At 35.0% G+C, this 20,718-nt stretch overlaps 1 protein-coding gene across 1 annotated transcript in view; it reads right to left on the bottom strand.

The window, feature by feature from the left end:
• LOC306883571 (GPI ethanolamine phosphate transferase 2-like) overlaps positions 1-20,718 on the bottom strand; it is a 137,894-nt gene that overhangs the window by 21,587 nt on the left and 95,589 nt on the right. Inside the window, exon 10 of the mRNA XM_079438934.1 lies at positions 18,789-18,980. Within this exon, the coding sequence (XP_079295060.1) occupies positions 18,789-18,980 (192 nt within the window). The remainder of the gene's footprint in view (positions 1-18,788; positions 18,981-20,718) is intronic.

Raw genomic sequence — 20,718 nt, forward strand, 5'->3', positions numbered from 1 at the left:
TGAACAACTAAATGAAAATAGAACATTTAAAATACATAAATAAATAAAATTAGCAAAAAAAGACAGATTAAAGGAACAAAAAAGCATAAACAACAGGGAAAAACAAAAAAGAAAGATAAAAGAATTGGAAAAAAGAATTGCATGAATGAACAATTGAGCAAAATAAAAAGAAAGATCAAATGCATATCAAAAGAAACAATCTGAATAAATTAATGAATATTAATGAATAGCTGGAGGAATAAATAAATAAATCACTAAATCAATCAATAAGTAAACAAACAAAAAGACAATCAAATGATTAAACTAATGAACAAAAAGAAAAACAAAAAGAATGAAAAAGAAAGAAAGAGAAAGAAAGAAAGGTGGAAGACTGAGCACCAATCAGAAAGTGTTCCTCGCAGACCCCGCCCCTTCAGTAAGCACAAATCAAATGGTGTTGTTCGTAGACTCCGCCCCCTCAGTGACAGGTTGCTGTTAAACAAGCTCCACTTAACTGCTGTGGATGAATATACTGCACAGTTAAATGCCACTAGAGACTCTCTATTTCTAGAAAGTCTATATATAAACATTTATGAAGCTCTGTTGTACGGTGGCCGAGAAGTGCAAAACAAATCACGATTCTGAAAACAAAATAACAAATTACAAATGCAAATCTAAAAAACTAAATTCAGAAAACACAACAACAATTCCCGAAAACATTACAACAATAAGAAAACACAATGACAAATCCGAAAACAAAATAACAAGTCAGAAAACACAACGACAAATCAGACAAAGCGGAAAAGGTAGGTATAGTTTGAGACAGCGCCATTGGTTTGGGAATAGATTACTCATCACTGATTGGACGAAACATCTGTCAATCAAGGTGTACAGGAAGAACCAAAAGAAGAACAGCATTCTTCTTAAAGCATCAGCTCCAGTGGTGCAGATGGTAGAGTGCGTGGCATTGTGTTTTTGGACGCGATCGACCCGGGTTGCCGCTTTTTGCCAAACTTTTTTTTCCTCCCTTTTCAAATCTCGTATAGCGTCGCATCGGAAAGGCATTTATTTTCAATAAAAATTAAGGAAATAATCCAACCCCCGGTTTCAAAAACAAGGCTTAAGCCTAGTCCTAGACTAAAATGTAAGTCTGAGCTGCTTCAACTGAAATAAACTTGCAATGACTGGTCTTAAACCATATCAGTGCCATTGTTTTGTCTTTAGATGCACACCAGTAATGTTTGTTCTAAGGCACATTTATAAGAATCACTTAAATGTCCTAATTGAACAATGGCCTAATCCTGGTTTAGTCTAAGCCCTGTCTGTGAAACCGGGCCCAAAAGTTGAAAATAAAGTATCGGGTAGGGTTAGGGTGGGTGTAGGGAGAGCTGTATTGTACCAATGACTCTGCTGTTCTTCTTTTGGTTCTTCCTGTACACCTTGATTGACAGATGTCTCGTCCAGTCAGCGATGAGTAATCTATTCCCAAACCAATGGTGCTGTCTCAAACTATACCTACCTCTTCCGGTTTGTCTGATTTGTCGTTGTGTTTTCTGACTTATTTTGTTTTCGGATTTGTCGTTGTGTTTTCTGACTTATTTTGTTTTCGGATTTGTCGTTGTGTTTTCTGACTTATTTTGTTTTCGGATTTGTCGTTGTTTTTTCTGACTTATTTTGTTTTCGGATTTGTCGTTGTGTTTTCTGACTTATTTTGTTTTCGGATTTGTCGTTGTTTTTTCTGACTTATTTTGTTTTCGGATTTGTCGTTGTGTTTTCTGACTTATTTTGTTTTCGGATTTGTCGTTGTTTTTTCTTATTGTTATAATGTTTTCTGAATTGTTGTTGTGTTTTCTGAATTGTTATTTTGTTTTTTAGATTTGCATTTGCATTTGTAATTTGTTATTTTGTTTTCAGAATCGTGATTTGTTTTGCACTTCTCGGCCACCGTACTGTTGTGTCACAGAATAAGTAAAAGTAATATCAGTGCACTTGAGTTCGCTGGTGTCAGCAAAAGCTTCTTAAAAAAAAAAAAACAATAACTGCCCTGGAATCATGTTTTTACTTCTAAACTCATGTTCATACTGGCAGTTTGTCTTTAACGGTCTAGAAGCCAATAACCTAAAGTTTCCAGTGACAAATAACAGTGAAAGTGAAGATACTGCATTAATCTGAACATATCTGATCCTCGACATTACAGCGTCCAACAAAACCAGCTGCGTATGCACTTTTAGAGTGCTGCAGCACGCATATTTAAATGAGGTCAATCTTCATTAGGCATGCAAATGAGGCTCATTCTACAACGTGCTGGATTCACAAATATTATACACCTTGTAAACTGTGTCAAATCCAGTAAAAACCTGTGCATCCTTACTCTCAGAAACTGTGCAGATTTAGCCAACCAGACTGTTTGTCCGTTTTGTGTGTAGCATTCATCTGAATATCATTAATCTTTGTGTTCTCCCAGCGATTCACTCGGTCTGACGGGTTTCAGTCTGGCACTGAAGGTGTGTGAAACGCACAAAAATAACAATAATATCAATGTGTGTGTGTGTGTGTGTGTGTGATATGCGTGAAAGAGAGGTGGTTTGGGTTGCCAGATATTGCGTCAGATTTAAAAATGTCCGTTCTAATAAAGGAAAACGTTGTGCAAGACCGTGGTCGACGGTCTCTAGACAAAAGACCCCACGCGCCGCCTTACATAAACTCAATAAATATGCTGAAGACACGAAATGTCTGTTTATTTATTCATTCACCACCTATATTCAATTCCAGTATTGCTGATCTGTTGTGCCAGCAGCTGTCCGTCTGGTTTTGGAGGAAATGAAAGAACAATATGACCTTTCACCCTAGAGCACAACACTTCGACTTAGAGTCAACATAAACACATGGAAAAGTCATGCTGTGATTCCTAGGGTGTTCTAGATGGTTGCTAGGGTGTTGAATTCTGATAAATAAATAAGGCTGAACAACTGCAGGAATCAACAAGTGAATGAATGAACAAACAAGAAAGAAAGAAAGAATGAAAGAAAAAATGTAAAATAATTCAAATAAAATTAGACAATAAAAATTGTATCACAAAATACAAATAAGGAAATATTAAAATTCTTAATAAATATATTGAATAAATGATAAATAAAAATGAATTAAAATACATTAATAAAATTAAACAAAAATAAATGTTGCTAGGGTGTTGTGGGTGGTTGCTAGGGTGTTGAATTTTTATAAAGAATGAAAAGTGAATGGATGAATAAATGAATGAACAAAGAAGGAAAGATCGAATGAACAAACTTATAATTTTATAAAATATTTATAAATTTATAAATAAATAAATATAAATAAATACAAATAAATAAATTTATAAAAGAAACAAAAAAATGAAAAAAGATAAAACATTGGAATACATACATACAGGCATAAATAAATAAATAAATATTGAATAAAAATAAGTTTGTTTAAATAAGCAAACAAACAAACAAATAAATAAATGCATTAAAACTAGTCAAATGATTAATTGCATCCAAAATAAAAGTTTTTGTTTACATAGTATATGTATGTGTACTGTGTTTATTGGAAGTGAACGTGAAATTGAAAGTAACATACGGCCAAGTATGGTGACCGATACTCAGAATTTGTGCTCTGCATTTAACCCATCCAAAGTGCACACAAACATCAGTGAACACATACTGTATACACACACAGCAGTGAACACACACACAGCAGTGAACACACAGTGAACATACACCCGGAGCAGTGGGCAGCCATTTATGCTGCGGCGCCCAGAGAGCAGTTGGGGGTTCGGTGCCTTGCCTCAGTCGTGGTATTGAGGGTGGAGAGAGCGCTGGACATTCACTCCCCCCACCTACAATCCCTGCCGACCCGAGACTCGAACCCACAACCTTTGGATTACAAGTCCAACTATTATTTATTATGTATATATAAATACACACACATTCAGGATATATTTTGAAAATATTTATATGTGTATACATTTACATATATTATATATATATATATATATATATATATATATATATATATATATATATATATATATATATATATATATATATATATATATATAATATATTAACATAACATATGCATACAACATACATGCATGTGTTAATTTAATTTGCGATATCGTGATATGAAAAAATTTGATTTTTCAACCACAGAGGATGTGATTACACTCTGTCACGAGACACGCGAGAGTAAAGAGGTGTGTTCGCCTTGAAGATCGATCGGTGTATGACATAGTATGGCGAGAGAAAGCATAAGGAGACATCCGCTCTCTTATAGCTCTCGCGGTACTTTGATGACACACGATCGGTCTAAGCAGCGCTGCTTCAAGTCGAACACATCTAAGCAGTCTTCAGAGGAAGCATCAAGTTTGCACGCTACAGTGTTGCCAAGTCCGCGGTTTGCCTCCACAAACGTGATATTTAGCCCCTAGAGCAGGGGTGGGCAAACTTTTTGACCTCGAGGGCCACATCAAGTTTTCCACATTAAGTGAGGAATGTTTATGACAAATGAAGCTTTGATTTTTTTATTTTATTCTAAATTGACACTCACTTACTACTGTACTATGTATACTTGTACATACATGGCAGTTCTTTTCTTGTACCGTCTCTACCTATTTTTATGAGCACTTTATGACACACAGATAAGACACATTTTATCATTTCATTCAGAAATAATGTACAATAAACAAAACGTTTACAAACATTAGAAACATGTTTTTATATTTCCTACACTCCACAAAAAGTCCTGTAAATTTAGCAGTATTCAGAATAGAAAAAAGAACGGAAATATAAGTAAAAAACAAACACAAATTATAGTTGCATTCACCATAAACATATATTATAAACGCCCAGCCTAAATATTTAAAGCGAAACTGAAACTAGCGGCGTGGTTGCTGGAAAATGCACAATACAAACTCAAAACATACTCACTTGCCTTTTCTCATTCATCACCAATCCTGATGTGTGCGCTTTGCACTTGACCTTGCTTGCTTTATATAAGTCGCATTGGAAATCGCAACACGTTTCAGATGAAAAAACGCAATTTATAATCCAGAAAAACAGTACTATACCCATTTTCATAAAAATGTGTGTGGAAAACAGAAGAAGAAATCATATCTTTGCAAGATAAAACGACAAATTATTTCCATGTTTTCCCCACAAAATGACAGCACCCGTGAGCAGGAGGATAACACTGGCATTTGTTCTGATACTGGAAAGTCTTTTAAGCATTTTTAAAACAGTTCCAGTACAAGGCATTTTTCAAAACAATTGAACACTTTCAAATTTTTAAAACATGCAACTTATTTACAATTGTGGGAGTTTTGTAGTGTATATAGCTATTTTGACTTTTTAGTTTGTATTTGCTGTGCGGTTTGAACGCGGCGTCCGTCAAAAATTGACTAGGTACCTATCTTTGGCGAAGCTGTGCGGAGAGCCGCTTCTGAAATGTGCCGCGGATTGACTGGAGCGGGCGCGATCAGCTGCGTCGGAGCGGCGGGATGGTGTAAATCAGGGGTTATATACTGCACTACAGGCTACAGCGCCATCTATTGGATTTTACTGATATTGGAACAACTGCCTCACGGGCAGGATGAAAACGCCCGTAGTTTGCCCACCTCTGCAGATTCGTATAATTTTTTTAAAAATCCCTCGGGCCGTAGTTTGGACACCCCTGCCCTAGAGTGTGAATCTTACCAAGGGAACGCCTCCAAAAAACGTGTATTTTATCCCCTGGGATGCGATTTTTACAGGTGGACCCCCCTCAAAACGCAATTGGGCTAGTTTTGAGTAGCAATCGGGCGGATTTTGTTGTGAACACCTGGCAACCCTGGCATGCCACACGCCGAAATTTTGTCACATGGAAATTACTCAAGCAGTAATAGTGTTACGGTGCATTTCATTACTGAAGACTTTGATCTTAAGATAATATAGGCTATATAATAAGGTATATATATTCTTATTTATTTATTTCAAGTCTGTCTAAATTTAACAGTGTTTAAAAAGTGCAATCCACATGTTTACGTTTATTACATTGACTTTGAATTATCTAAATTATCTAAACAGATTTGTTTTTATATTTCTGCAATATACTTTAGTTTGTGTGATTTGTTACTGACTTTCATATTAATGTTTACACCAGGCTTATTTGTCAGTGCTTTATGTTGTCATAATTATTACATGCTTACAAGGCTGGAAGTTCAACAATTCAGTCAATATACTACTGTGATTGTAGTTGTTAAATAAAAATGTCATTCATTTCAATTCATGCATCACCTAATTTCATCGTAACATATAGGCCTGGCCTACAGAAAAGAACATTTATGTTTAATCTATCTATCTAATATTGTGTTGGTCATGCTATACAATGATTTATTGCTTGTCTTTATTGAATAATACAGAACATAAAGAGCTTTAAAAAAAATAATTGCATATTAAATCGCAATTGCAATATTGGTAAAAAAAACAAAAATCACAATTAGATTATTTTCCAAAATTGTTCAGCCCTAGTACACGGTAGTCACAAAGTGGCCAAAAAACCCCATCTCCGTCTTTGTAATGATATTCTGGTTCACTGATACAGCTCAAGACCTATGGGATTATTTTACTGTTCGCCAGGCAAAAATTGCACATATGATTGCTCAGAAAAGCACTAGCACACCTCTCCTCAACAAGCTACAGGTAGTATAAGCTACTGAGTGCGTACACACAGTAATGTGTCTATTTCTTGATCTGAGGCAGAATTCATTTCCATCTCTATGTGGGATCCGCATGCATAAACACTCTCAAATGAGGTGTCACCACAACACATACCCCTAGATTAATCAGGATAAAAATACAGAGCTTTTTATGGGCCTCGTCCTGACGCAGGTGTGCCGGAGTGCTTTTAATTACTCTCTTCAGATGTGTTTAGAACTAAAAAGCTGAGAAAAAAAGGCAAATTCCACTTGAAAGTGAGCATCAAGGACCGTGGGCTGCTAACTCTGGAGGGCAGAGCACTTGAGGCGAGTGCTCTCAAGGGTGCAGGGCAGTACAGTCTCATAAGTGGCCTTTGGAAGACCCTATACGCAGACACACGTCACTGCTGCTTTATTTGAAAATGAATGTGACATTGGTAACCTAACAGAAAAATAAATAAATGATTTGGTTTGCCGTATAAAATCATGCTTGGCAGATTAAACATAACTTTTGACTCTCTGTGTTGCGTTTGGTAAAGACAAACAACCAAACAAACATGTCAGGAATATTAATTATATAAAGAGGCTACTTTTTATATACAGTATCAGTCAAAATCTGCTAATGAGTAATAATGGAACAACAGTTTTAAAAAGAAATTTTTTACTATTATTTAAAACAGGATCTGCATTTTCATGGGTTTAAATAAACATTTTTTGCTATAAGAAACAATAAAAACGATTCTGTGCATCAAAACCACTCCTTTCCTGGTAAAACAAATTTGCAACAGCAGAATGTAACATTTTTGAAAAACATGTCAATTTCTGAGTAACGTAACTTAAGTCACAAAATAAACTTCATTCTGTAAAATAAGTTTAATTCACTCTGCAAAAGTCATTTCGAACACCTCCAGCACGTTTTATAATATCCAAAAATCAAAACACAGTTCACTCCTTATGCATGTTATCATGTCCGTCAAAAACTTGCTAGCTGTTGGTTGGAATAATAGAAATAAAAACATCAACATAATGCAATTTATGGGCATCAATCGCTGAGTACTGGCCGGCTAAAAATATATACATATTACGGTGCATCCTTTTTTAAATCCACATAATTTGAATATCACAACATCGATGTCTGTCAAAAAATAACATGCACAATATACTGTAGTATTTACAAGAAGCCTGCAGAAGTCCAGCAAGTACACGCATTTCCTAGAAAACCCACTCTACTGGGTGTTTCCGAGAAGAACGAAAAATGGCAGCCTGAGCAGCTTCAACATGCTGTCTGTCTGACTGTAACATACCTAATACTTAACGCACACAAGTAAACATTTTGGTCTTCACTTGCTGAAATAGAATCAGAATTCTCAGGGAACTGAGTGAAATATATATCACACTACATGCTAAAGAGAATAAGCACCACTTGAGTTGAAAAACTTCACCGGGTTAGTGAACACTGTAGTTTCTGACAGAAACAGAAAGTTCTATTTCAAACAAATTTGCTCTTTTGAACTTTCCACTCAAATAAGTAATTAAAAAATACTGAAAAAAATGCATCCGTTTCCTCAAAAACATTGTTTTCAACAACTGTTTTCAGCATTGATAATAGGAAATGTTTTTGAGCAGCAAGTCAGAATAATAGATTATATATTACATCTTAGAAAATTCAGCTTCGCATCACAGGAATAAATTACATTTTAATTCAAATGGAAAACAGCTGCTTTAAATTGTAATATCACAATATTAAAATTTTTACTGCATTTTTGATCAAATAAATACAGCCTTGGTAAGCATCAGAGACTTCTTTAATTTAATTATTCATGCAATTATTCCAAACCTTTGACCATATATATAAGTACAGAAAAAGTTCAGTTAGTCGCGTGAGCTACTGAACATGAAGTAAACAGAAAAATTCATCACCCAGTAATCAACTGTGGAGTTACTACTTGGAAATGTTTTTATTTCAGCGAGTACATCTGCTCTGCCTGAAGTTAAAATTCATTTATTTGAATTTTTCCCATTTGTTTTTCCTTATTATTTACTGCACGAACTGGCTACGCTTCAGCTCATTTCTCTGGCTTGTGCACATATCTGCAAGAGAAAATATTAAGCTTTAATATTCAAAGCGGTGTGATTTCACCAGACCTGTAACAGCTCACAATATTTCCTCCGTCCTTTGAGAAGTGCTTTTGGAAACCATGTTTTCCTCTCTGACGATAAACGCAGACTTTGTTGAAGTCGCCTGACTGTGGAAATTCTATATTCTGCACGTAAGATGCCTTTCAGACAACACAGTTTATGATGGTTCACTTCAGCTGATATCTCATACTGTCACTACTGAACTCAGACGCTCCCACACTCAAATACTCCAAAACTTGTGTCTGCCAAACTTCCTGTTTATTTCTTTTGCACTCAGCTTTCTCTGACAACAATCATTTCCCCCGTAAACAGCTTTGAGCATAAATTCTGATTAAAAAAAGCATCTTGCTTGACATCTTTTCACTCCGTCCTTTGTGTGTTTGTGGTTTTCTCTCCACTACAGTCGACTGCGCTTTTGTTTAATTTATATGAATATTTGAACAATATTTCAAATAAGCAAAACCAAACAACGAGCTCAAAATCGAGCTTAGATTACTTAGATGTACTATTTTTTTCACTGACCTTGTTGCATTGCATTCTGGGATTGGCTGGTATGTAAAAGATGTGACGCTGTCTAACATAACTATGCTGTGTAGATGCTAAAAATATGCTTATGAAATCAGAAAAGCTATTAATACTTCTTGTTTACATGAAGAAACCTATTTCGAATGGATTAAATACCACACGCTGAGTTGTTTAGTAGCTTGTTTCATGCATGTGGTGCAATAAGTCTTGTTTTGGTCTTTTAACACGAATAAATCAGATGCAAAACAGACTCAAGGTTGTTTACGCCTCTTAGAGCAGCGTGAAACATATCTGTGATTTACATATCTATTCAGAAAGGTATTAGCTGTGTTAATGGCTAGATCACAAAGCACACAGAAGAAGAACTGAATCAGCTGTCATGGACAGTTTATACTTGTTCGTTGGCTCATGTGTGATTGTATATCTTGGGCAAAGGCACAGTCAAACATTTATCACCAAAGACCTCTCACTTAAGAAAGTTGCTTCTCTGGACGGCCATCTTTTCATATTGTCCAAAGGCAGTATTTTCACTGAATTTCATTGAATTTCATTTCTTTATATTATTAATTAACAAACAGAAACATATAACAGAACCATATTGAACTGTAAAAAGCTAAATTCTTAGAAAAGAAATATAAAATTTAACTAAACAATAAAAAAACTGTAACTTGAAATAAAATACACTGCTGAAATAAAATAAAATAAAATATAAACGGGTCAGCGCCGATATCGTGGGCAGCGCGTCGACATGTAGCGTCGTTGCGTCCCGTGTTCGAGTCCTGGCTCGCGGATCTTTCCCGATCCTGTCCCCCCTCTCTCTCTCCAACTTCGCTTCCTGTCTACCTACTATCCTATCAAATAAAAGGCAAAAAGGTCAAAAAATAAATCCCCCCAAAAATACAAAATAAAATATAAAAGACCATTAAAATTATTTTGACTAATTGCCAAGTCAACATTAGTGTAACTTGAAGTAATAAAATAACAATCTAAATAAACTAAAACAAATAAATTAAAATTCATAAAAACTATAAAAGCATATTAAAAAGAAAAAAACACAAAAACATTAAATTACTATAACTTTAGGCAACACTAAAGAGAAAACAGAAAATATAAAAATCTGATCTAATTCAAAATATTAACAAAAACTACACATACACGTATAAGTAAATATATCAAAATATATAAATGCATAATAAAATGTTATATATTTTTGTATGAAATATAAATACATAAACATTAAATACAATAACATATTAATTATTCATATAATTTAGCATCTGTATATGGCAAAAAATTGTATTTCTCTGATTGGTACAGCTAAACTGCAAGTATATTCTAGGGAAAAACAATGAGATGATGCTTTTATCAATAAGGTGATTGGCTCTTTTTAACTCTTTTGCCCTATTCAGTGTTGTGATTTCCCCAATACGCTTGGACACTACTTGAAAGGCAATTTAAATAAATGGGAACTTTTTTGGAGCTTCAAACCCCCAGTTCCCATTTATTTTATTTGCATGAAAAAAAATAAAATAAAAAATAAACAACCAGTGCATTTTTTTCCGTAGAAGAAAAAATCATACAGGTTTGAAATGACAAATATAAACTATAATTTTTAGCTGAACAACCCCTTTAAATGCACTACAATCAACATTCATTTGGGTCAAAAGCAGAAAATGTGATGAAAAGCAAGAAAACAAGGGAGAGAGCGAGAGCTAGTCTAAATGATGGGGTGGAAGTCAGCGGACATCTGCTTAACAGGCGAGCCAGAGGTTGCCAGGGCAATATAAACAATGTCCTGCAGTGATTAATGAGTGTGAGAGTGACTCTGGTGGCACAGGGTGGCACTGCCAATTACCTCACGCTCGCGGTCCCTCGGTCATATGGAGAGCGTGTAATGGAACACAGCCTGTGGCGCTACACCAAGGGCAGGAGGTCAAAGATTTAATTAGGTGGGAGTAAATGTCAAGGGGAAGAGGCAAGCGGTGAGATTTTGTCACAGGAGTAAACTGGAACTGTGTGTGTGTGTGTGTGCCTCAGAAAACTCTGCACTTTTATGAGTGTGTGTCAAGAACTGGCATAGTATAAAATAGTGCTCTCAGACACTTAGGCCAGACACACTCTACACAAGTGCACAAATGCATATGAGAATGCTTGACCGACAGATGCACTGCAAGCACACAGCTAACTTTCTAAAAAATCTCCACCATAACAATAGCTGAACTGAAAGAGAAAACTGGCCAAAAAAAAGCTTTGTTAGTTTATGTTAATGACCACTGTAACACTTCTTGCATGGCATCTTACTGTTTTTACTTTACACTGTAAAACTTTACTGTAAATTTACAGGCATTTTCTAACAGTATTATACTGTATTTTTATAAAACAGTATCATTCTGTATATTTTACAGAATGTCTGTAAATATACAGAAGTTTTCTGTTTTCAGCCCGCTAAATTTGTAATACAGTACCATACTGTAAACGCATTGCATTGTGGGATATATTTATTTCGCGCTCAATTCAAATGTGATGTGATCTCCAAAGAAGAAGAAATGTGAACAGTGTATTACAGGCAAACTAGATTCGTCAGCGGGAATTAATTGAACAAAATAATTATTCGCGTTATTAAGATAAGCCAGTGGTTTGTGAATCTGTGCGTAGATAAGCTTTGTGAGCTTCATTTCGCGTTTCAAGCGTTAGTTAGTGCCTGTGACGCAGCAAACAATGGACGACGCTGCCTGAGCAGACGCGGAGATAATTTGTCATCTGAATCATCTAACCTGTGCCTGAGATGATGCTAATCGACTGGAGCATGAGAAGATGGATTAATGTTCGACTAAGTATCGATACGGTAAGCTTGTCTTTTTTTCATTCACATTTCTACATTGTTTCCACGCATGGTTTGATTTTGGGAACGTTAAACTTAACTTAAATCCCGAGTTAGCAATTCACTTGGGTAAAATTGGTTTTATATTCGCACATTCACAACATTCACATATTTCCGCGTTCAATAACTTTCTAATTATTTGTGCAATAAAGTTATTTTTGCGGACTAAGCCAGAGCGCGCGCACACACGTCACACACCGGATGCGTGCGCGCACTCAGATCACTTGGACATGGTTGTGTACAAGAGGTAAAAAACTGTATAAATACTGTTAATTTTCTCACAAAAACCGCTCGTTTCGTGTCTTAGGCCATCAATGTGTAGTTACGATGGGGAATTGTTTAATTTGGATTTCTCTGTGCATGTTCTTTTTCCCTCTTATAGAGACAGTGACCTATACCTGCCATTATATGACTGACAAGCTAGAACGATTTGACCTAAACATCAAAATTGGATCTACTGAAGAAAAAAAGACACCTACATCTTGGATGCCCTTGGGGTAAGCTGATAGATACCAAATTTTAATTTCAAAGTGAACTATCCCTTTTAAGATGTTTATTCACACCTTGCTTTAATCCAACAATCAAAAACAACTTAAATAGCAAATAAGACACACATTCACATGACCTGCTTCTGATTATTATTTTTTTATTATTATTTTTCAGGCTGAACAATCTGATGAAGATCCGGTGCTAATGTAAGTGCTTCCCATTTGTAGTCCATGTTAAAAAATGACAGTTCTATGATCGTGCTTTTTAATGTGTTATAATTTTGCCAGCACGTGAAAATCCATAGTCATGTTCCTAATGCTTATTTCAAAAGTAGTATTCCTGATTGCTTCCATGTCTTCCATGGTCCTACAGCTGCTCCCACACTTGCAGAAATTAGATGGTCTTACCCTTCAAGCAGATGTAAGTAGAGATTACTTAAAGCATGTTGCAAATAAATGTGATTTGTTATGTCTTGGTTCTGTTAGTGATGGTTGTGCTGTCTTCTTAAAAATTGTTTCAGGTATTCACCACTCAATCTGATGTCCAGCAGTGTCTACATTTGCCAGAGAACACAACCTATAATTCTTGGTAAGTAAACAGTAAAGGTTTAGTACACCCTAAAATGAACATTAAGTCATCATTAACGCTATGGAAGCATATGGGTGGCAAAATTCAGTTTGAAATAATTTCAAATTCAGTTAGTAATATGCAAAATGGCAATGCATTTCTGTATTTTAATTGACATTTTACCCTAAATATGTGCAAAATTTAGTGCAAAATGAAAATGGAAATTCAGTTATATAATTTACATATGATATTTTCTACAATTGTGCATCCTGTTGCCAAACCCTGCCTTGATGTAGCCTAAAGATTGACAGGTCGGGGGTGTGTTGCATTTTCAAATACATTTCGAATGCATTTTCAAATCCACATTGACTTTATATTCATCATGGGGTATTAAATGAAAATGCAATTGAAACGTCTTATATATAAGTGTCAATGCATTTAAGAAAAATAAAAGATATTTTTCTACCTTTTTACTGCACCTTTGGATCAGAATGCATTCTGAAATTACAATTATCATGTGGTATTATGATGTAAAAACAGTTTTTGCTTGGACATGTTAAACATCTAATCAATTTGGGTAATACATTTTAATTTCCATTTTGCAACTTATAAAGCATTAAAATGTTTTTAATTTGTGTATTAAAACTAGTGTAGGAAATGGCAAATGTAAATTTTATAATTTAAATAAAATTTATGTGATATACAATAAAATACATATGTGCACTAAATATTGCACATATGTATAAGAAAATGTAAATTGAAATATATCACCATTTTACGTATTGCATTTCAATTGAATTTTGCTACCCATATGCTTCCATGCACCCTGGTGTTGTTCTAATGCCCTATGACCTTCTTTGTTTTTTGGACCACTAAAGGAGAATAATACAAATTAAAAAAAAAAAGCCTGCTCACGCTTGTCCATATAATGGCAGCGATAGTGACCAGCATCAAGATTTACAAAAGATACAATAGTATCTCAGAATGTTCACATGCAACATGTCATGTATTCCAAGTGTTCAGAGGAAATGCAATATTGTTTAATGAAAATCCTGACACTGACATTGGTCTTTTTTGCTCGACTGTGCATTCATGAGATACTATTATTATGCAGTTCACAGCTATAGTTGTGAGCCCTGTAAATGGGATTTCCCTGCACATATTTCAGATTTAGTTTAATAGTTATGTTGAGTTGAACTATGTATAGACAACTAAACAGAACTGCAATGGAACCCACAATAGTTTATTTGAAGTATTTTCTTTCTTTTTTTTATTTTCAGGGCAATCTCTAAGCAACCAGCGGTAAATGTTGAGCAGCCCAACTTTGTCTCTGGCCTTGCAGTGCTGTTTGTATTATTGTATGATTTCAACCTCCAGTATCAGGAAGAGGTGGCATGCACCCTTGCGACTGAGGTTAGCATATTTGCCATTGATATATATATGATAGAGTGAATTGTCACTAACTTGTTTTGACAGTATTTGTAAAGTACTTTTAACAAATATTTTATACAGTTGATTAAAGAGCTGAATGACATATTGCATATTTAACATTATCATGTAATCACATCGTAAGTGTTGCAATTCTCTGTGCTGTCTCACAGAACTTCTGTGAGATGCTGTGTGTGTATATATATATATATATATATTAGACATATACATAATGTTCACTTTTTTTCTTTTCTATCTTTTAGATGCTTTCTCAACATCAACCCTGAATGTGCATCAAAAACCAAGAAAGGAAAAGTGACTTACAAGAAGACTGGACATGTTGTGTAAAAAAAGAACAGTACTGTAAACCCACAGGTTTCCTCTCTTCTGAAAGACTTTTAAAAAATATATTTCTGAAAAACCTTTCCATTCTTTAAAAGTAAATAAGATTAATGTATTTTGAATTACTTGCTAATTGTTAATTGCATTTTACATGTTTTATATTTAAAAGAAAAAGGAAAAAAAAAAACTACAACTGGCATTTCAGCCAGTAAATTCATATAAGGCAATTGCCTGGTCTTTTCTTCAAAATAAATAAAATGTTTTAAAACTCAAAATATTATTTTCTCTATTTTTTTGTGAATACTGTTATGAAAAAGTATATTTTTAATTTTGTAAATCCAAGAGTACTGAAATAAAAGCAGGATTTACAGTATTCCCTGTAAAGAGCACAGTGTAATACTGTAAAAAAAAATTATATAACAGTATAATACTGTATTTCGTAAATGCAGACAGCATTATTTCTTCATTATGTGCAGCAGCAGTATTTCTTACATGCTCACAGCATGTTGTGGATGTATTGGCAGTAGCAAGACTCGGTACTTGCTCTATCGCAGCAGCGTAGCAGATCTATTCCCTCAAGACCAAACACATTAACATTGATATGTACATTACCATGCCAAGCCCTCCGAGAGTTGTCATGATAGAAATATACGTATATATCTATATATATCTATATCTAAATATCTATATTAGGGCTGGACGATTTAGCAAAAAAATAGAATCTCGATTTTTTTTAAGAACGTTTGACCAATTCTCGATTCTTACGATTTTTAACCAGTCAACATAAAGGGGTCATATGATGCGATTTCAAGTTTTCCTTTCTCTTTGGAGTGTTACAAGCTGATTGTGCATAGACAAGATCCCTGAAGTTGCAAAAACTAAAGTCTCAAAACCAAAGAGATATTCTTTATAAAAGTTAAGACTCTGCCACGCCCCCCTAAAACGGCTCGTTCAAACACGCCCCCACATGTCTACATCAAGATGTGGAAATATTTGCATAATGCAGCCCAAATGTTCACGCAAAGAAAGAAGGCGTGGTTTCAGTAACTGCAGTAGTGTTGAAGCAGCCATGTCAGGGAGCACTGTGTGTTTCTATGTGAAAGCAAAAGCACTTTATTTTGCCTTCTGAAAGTAGATGCCTTTAGGAATCATTTAGATTACTTACAAAAGAACAGCAAAGCATTTTCAACGCATGGACGATAATTTCGTGAACCTCGGAGAGGAGGTAATTCTGACTTTACTATGACAATCTGGCGCTTCTGAATCAGCGACTGTATGTTTTGTTATTAGTTTAAGTATTTGCTATTGACTGTTCAAATGCAGAGTTTTGCGCGTCGTGTGTGTGTGTGTTTTTTTTTTGTGATTTCTGTTCCAAGTGCAGCACACATGAAGTTGTCAACATGATGTATATGTTAAAACTGCAGTCCGTAACTTTTACCTCTTTGTTGCCCTCTATGTTTGAAAACCTGGAATTGCAGTTTCTTGCAGAATTATCTACCGTGCGCGGGGTTGTGATCCGGTGCTCCGGCACAGCTCCAGCGCGGATGAATCTAATGTTTTGAGGTAATTGTGTAGTTGTCAGTCACTGCAGCGGTGTGGATATTTACTGTACATCGCAATCACAGATTCTAGCCTATGTCTTGGAATATATGACCCAAATCAGAATTTTCACCATATATTGCCATCTGAACAAGTAACAAGTCTGCCACATTTGTTCTGCCCAACTGAGGAAAAAATCATTACAATACATCGCGCTACCAATGGTGATTAAATCTCATGATCAGTTAGCTCATATCACATCTAACTGTGCAAAGTATTATCATTGTTATACTTTGTTCTCAAATTATTAATGTTAACAACATCAGCATTGTGTGACTATGAGTATAGTATTAGTGTGTAGATGTCAATTTTTGTACAGTCTAATCTAATAGTCGTAACATTCAAATTTGATATTAAGAAATTCTTTTAATCCAAAAAGCAAATGAATTTTCCTTCAAACTGGTTCTATTTAAAATACAAAAACTTGTGTAATCCCACGTTGGCTATCTGTAATCAGAAGCTCAATTTAAACTAGAATATAATTTAATTTCATTCACATGTTTCATAAACACATAATCCTTTCTGGATTACAATCCGCCATTAAAATGATAAATTGAATTATTCTAGCTGCTGTGAGAAAAGGCTATAAATGAGCCGCAACCTGCAGGATCCTCACGTGCGACAGCCTAGTAACCGGCAAAACTTCTTCATGTTTACAGAGGTGACGTAATGACGAAGTGCCATGCTCGAATTTCCCACGGAAACCTACCTGTACCACTCAAATTAGAAGACATTATTATAAACTAACCGTTGTGAATCGGGCTAAAGTAAGGTGATAGTTTTGAACACTGGCTGGTTATGTACTTGCTCAAATATTGATTTTGGATAGTTTTTAACCAAAATAAGTTTGCAGCTTTAAACAAATCACTTGTTAAATATCTCTGTCTAAAAGATGCATGAACTACAACTGCATCCTGTACAAACTTGTCTTTTTCATGTTATATGTTCAGAAATAATAGGCTACAAGGAAAATGCTTAAAAAAATTCTCAACAGTAAATGTAATTCAACTTTATACATAGAATCCGAAAACTGTTGCAAACATAAAATATCAGACATACAGTAGTAATTCTTCAAAGGTTTTTTATTAATTGCGCTTCTTTTGCATTGTTTTTTTCTATGTAAACATGAACCCGTTTGATTGTTGCGTTCGCGTCTGTTGCAGTGTCTCATGCATGAAACACGGTGTGCTTAAGGGACTTCTTTAAAAACAATAAAAAAAACATATCTTACTGACCCTAAACTTATGAAATGAATGCTGGTGTATATAAATGCAAAATAAAGACTGCGTAACTGTATAATCACATTCACACATATGTAGATTATGGCATATAAAACATATTACAGAGGAACTACTACAGTTATAATTTAAATAAAGCTTAAAGAGCAATAGCTCTGTCACTGAGGAGCTCAACAAGCCCCAAAACCATCAACAATCCCAAAATCTGATCTAATATGCTCCATCTAAGTGTTTTTGAACACAAGACACAATGCATGGTAAAAAGGGTCAGTCTGCTGTGTGTTGATTTGCTAACCATATTTGGGCTCTGAATGTGAATTCAGTCCTTTCTGGACCAAAGCATCCATGGTCTCATTCAAGCCAAAGAGAAGAATTTGAGGTCTATTTCCTGTAATTCCTGTTAAATCGATAGTTCACCCAAAAATGAAAATTTGTCATTGTTTACTCACTCTCAGATTGTTCCATCCAAACCCAAGTTTCTTTCTTCTGTTGAACACAAAAGAGATATTTTGAAGAATGTTGGTAGCCAAACAGTTGACGGTAGCCATTGACTTCCATAGTACTTTTTTCCATACAATGGAAGTCAGTGGCTACCGTCAATTGTTTAAAACCTTTTTGGGTGAACTATTCCTTTTAATAATTTCTAAGTCTACACTAAATAAACCTCCGCTCACATCAGTCAGAATCGAAGCCTCTTAGGTCAAACTCTCGCATTTAAAACCCTCGAAAAACACTTCATCCCCGCATTTAGTGAGAGCCAGGTTTCCGACAAGAGGAGCTCATGGACAAAGTTAGCGAAGAAACTTCAGACAATTCGACAACAATGATAATGAGGGGAGCTAATTTATTCACCATCTGACATTCAAGGAATGTCAATAAGATATTTAAATATCATCAAACTTACTTGGAGACGGCACGGCTGCTGTGTTGCCATGGGAACAGGATGTTTCCGACGGCAGCGCGATAGCTGTAAACTCCGAGAAGGCCGAGAGCCAGAGCCATCTTAGACACCAGTGAGCAGTGACGCTGAACCAGGAGGAAGATCAGAACCAGAGACACCGCCGCCAACACGGAGAGGAACGCCTTATGATCCCCACTGAAAACACACACACAGTGAATAAATAACTGGGCAGACATGTTCTTCTTACATATGCATGCAAACACTGAATATAAAACAGCAGAAAGACAAACCCCTTACGATTTGAACTCAAAACAAACACTGTATAATAGCATAAACAGGCATGATGCAACAAATCTTCCACGTTAAGCTGAGTTTCTTTGCAAAAACAGACTTTGTTGGTGTTTCCATTTGGATTTCTGTCATGTCGGAAATCTCACTGCTTCAAATACGTTGCGTTCCATTTAGCTCAGAAGTTCACACTTCTTACTTGTTCTATTGCACTTTACCATGGGAGTTGGGAACTTGGAAATCAACAACTACTCTGTCTTGGCACTGAGATGAATGATAAACAATCACATATAAGCAAATAAAATGCATCATAGAGTCAAAGTTCTTACGTTAGATGGACCTGATGAGTGAAAGTCTGCAAGGACAAATGCAAAAAAAACACGGTAGAAGATTGAACACTCAAAGAACAAATACTATGTTTGTCATTTTGTTTATTTATACAACAGATTAGAAAATCCTACTCAGTCAGTAGTCAGAAATATTATATTATTACTTTAATAATAATATATAATTAAATATTAGAATAAAACATTAAAATAAAATAAGAGAAACAAAGACAAAGTACTTAATTGAGTACTTAACATATTTAATTATTAGAAGTTTTGTCCTTACAAAATTAAAATAGAATGCTTAAAAATATAAAATAAAAAATCTCAAATGATAAATCAAAAGCTCAAATTATCAAAAAAAAAAACCCGGCTTCTCAAATGAGAAATCAAATGCTCAAATGCAATTTCTTTTCCTCATTCGGGGAAGCATGAACTGTATCAAAAATCAAATTAAAAATCAAATGTATTTCATATTTCATTTTCATTTTCAACCTAGTATAAACCTGTAATAAATAAATCTGTAATTCAATGCACAAATCATAAATCAAATGCTCAAACCGACATTGCAAATTATAAATCCCCAGAAAGCATAAAAAACAAAAAGATGGCACAATAAAATAATATCGATTACCAATCCAAACATAATATTAAAAAATATAAAATATAAAAAAAGAGAATGTTATCAGAACTTTGGCTAATGTTGAGGCAAGGCTCTCTAAAAGTCATGAACAAATGTTCTTCCAGTAACATTAACAGAACGTTTGTTCAAAGTTCTCAATGTTCTTAAAATATTTGCACAAAAAATTTATTTACACATCCTTCATGGAAACATTTTAGTTGGACGTCTAAGAAACTGAATTTAACTCACATTAAACCATTTTAACATTAAATAAAGCACACAGACAGTAGGCTACCTGATATCATTGTCATAGTTAGTATACTGTTGTTCTAACCACAATGTCGCAGAAATAGAAAGCATTTCTAAACACAAAATTACACTTTTCTAGATTATATTCAACAATACTTACGAAACTCACAAAAACTGATTTTGGGACTGACACAAGAGGGAGGTAACATGTCTAATTATTGATATCAATGTTAAAAATCTCAACTAATGTCAGATGTAACAGTCCATCAGAATTCAGGAAGCAGAGAAGCCGAGCTGCAGCATGAGTGTGTGTGTGTGTGTGTGTGTGAGAGAGAGAGTGTGTTCAGAATGCTGCTGGAGTGCTCCTCTCATCTAAGGTAATCAGGTGTGGGCCGCACAGGCCAGGTCAAAAGGTGTGTGTGTGTGTGTGTGTGTGTGTGTGTGTGTG

Source organism: Barbus barbus, assembly GCF_936440315.1.
Source record: "Barbus barbus genome assembly, chromosome: 17".
Classification (NCBI taxonomy): Eukaryota; Metazoa; Chordata; class Actinopteri; order Cypriniformes; family Cyprinidae; genus Barbus; species Barbus barbus.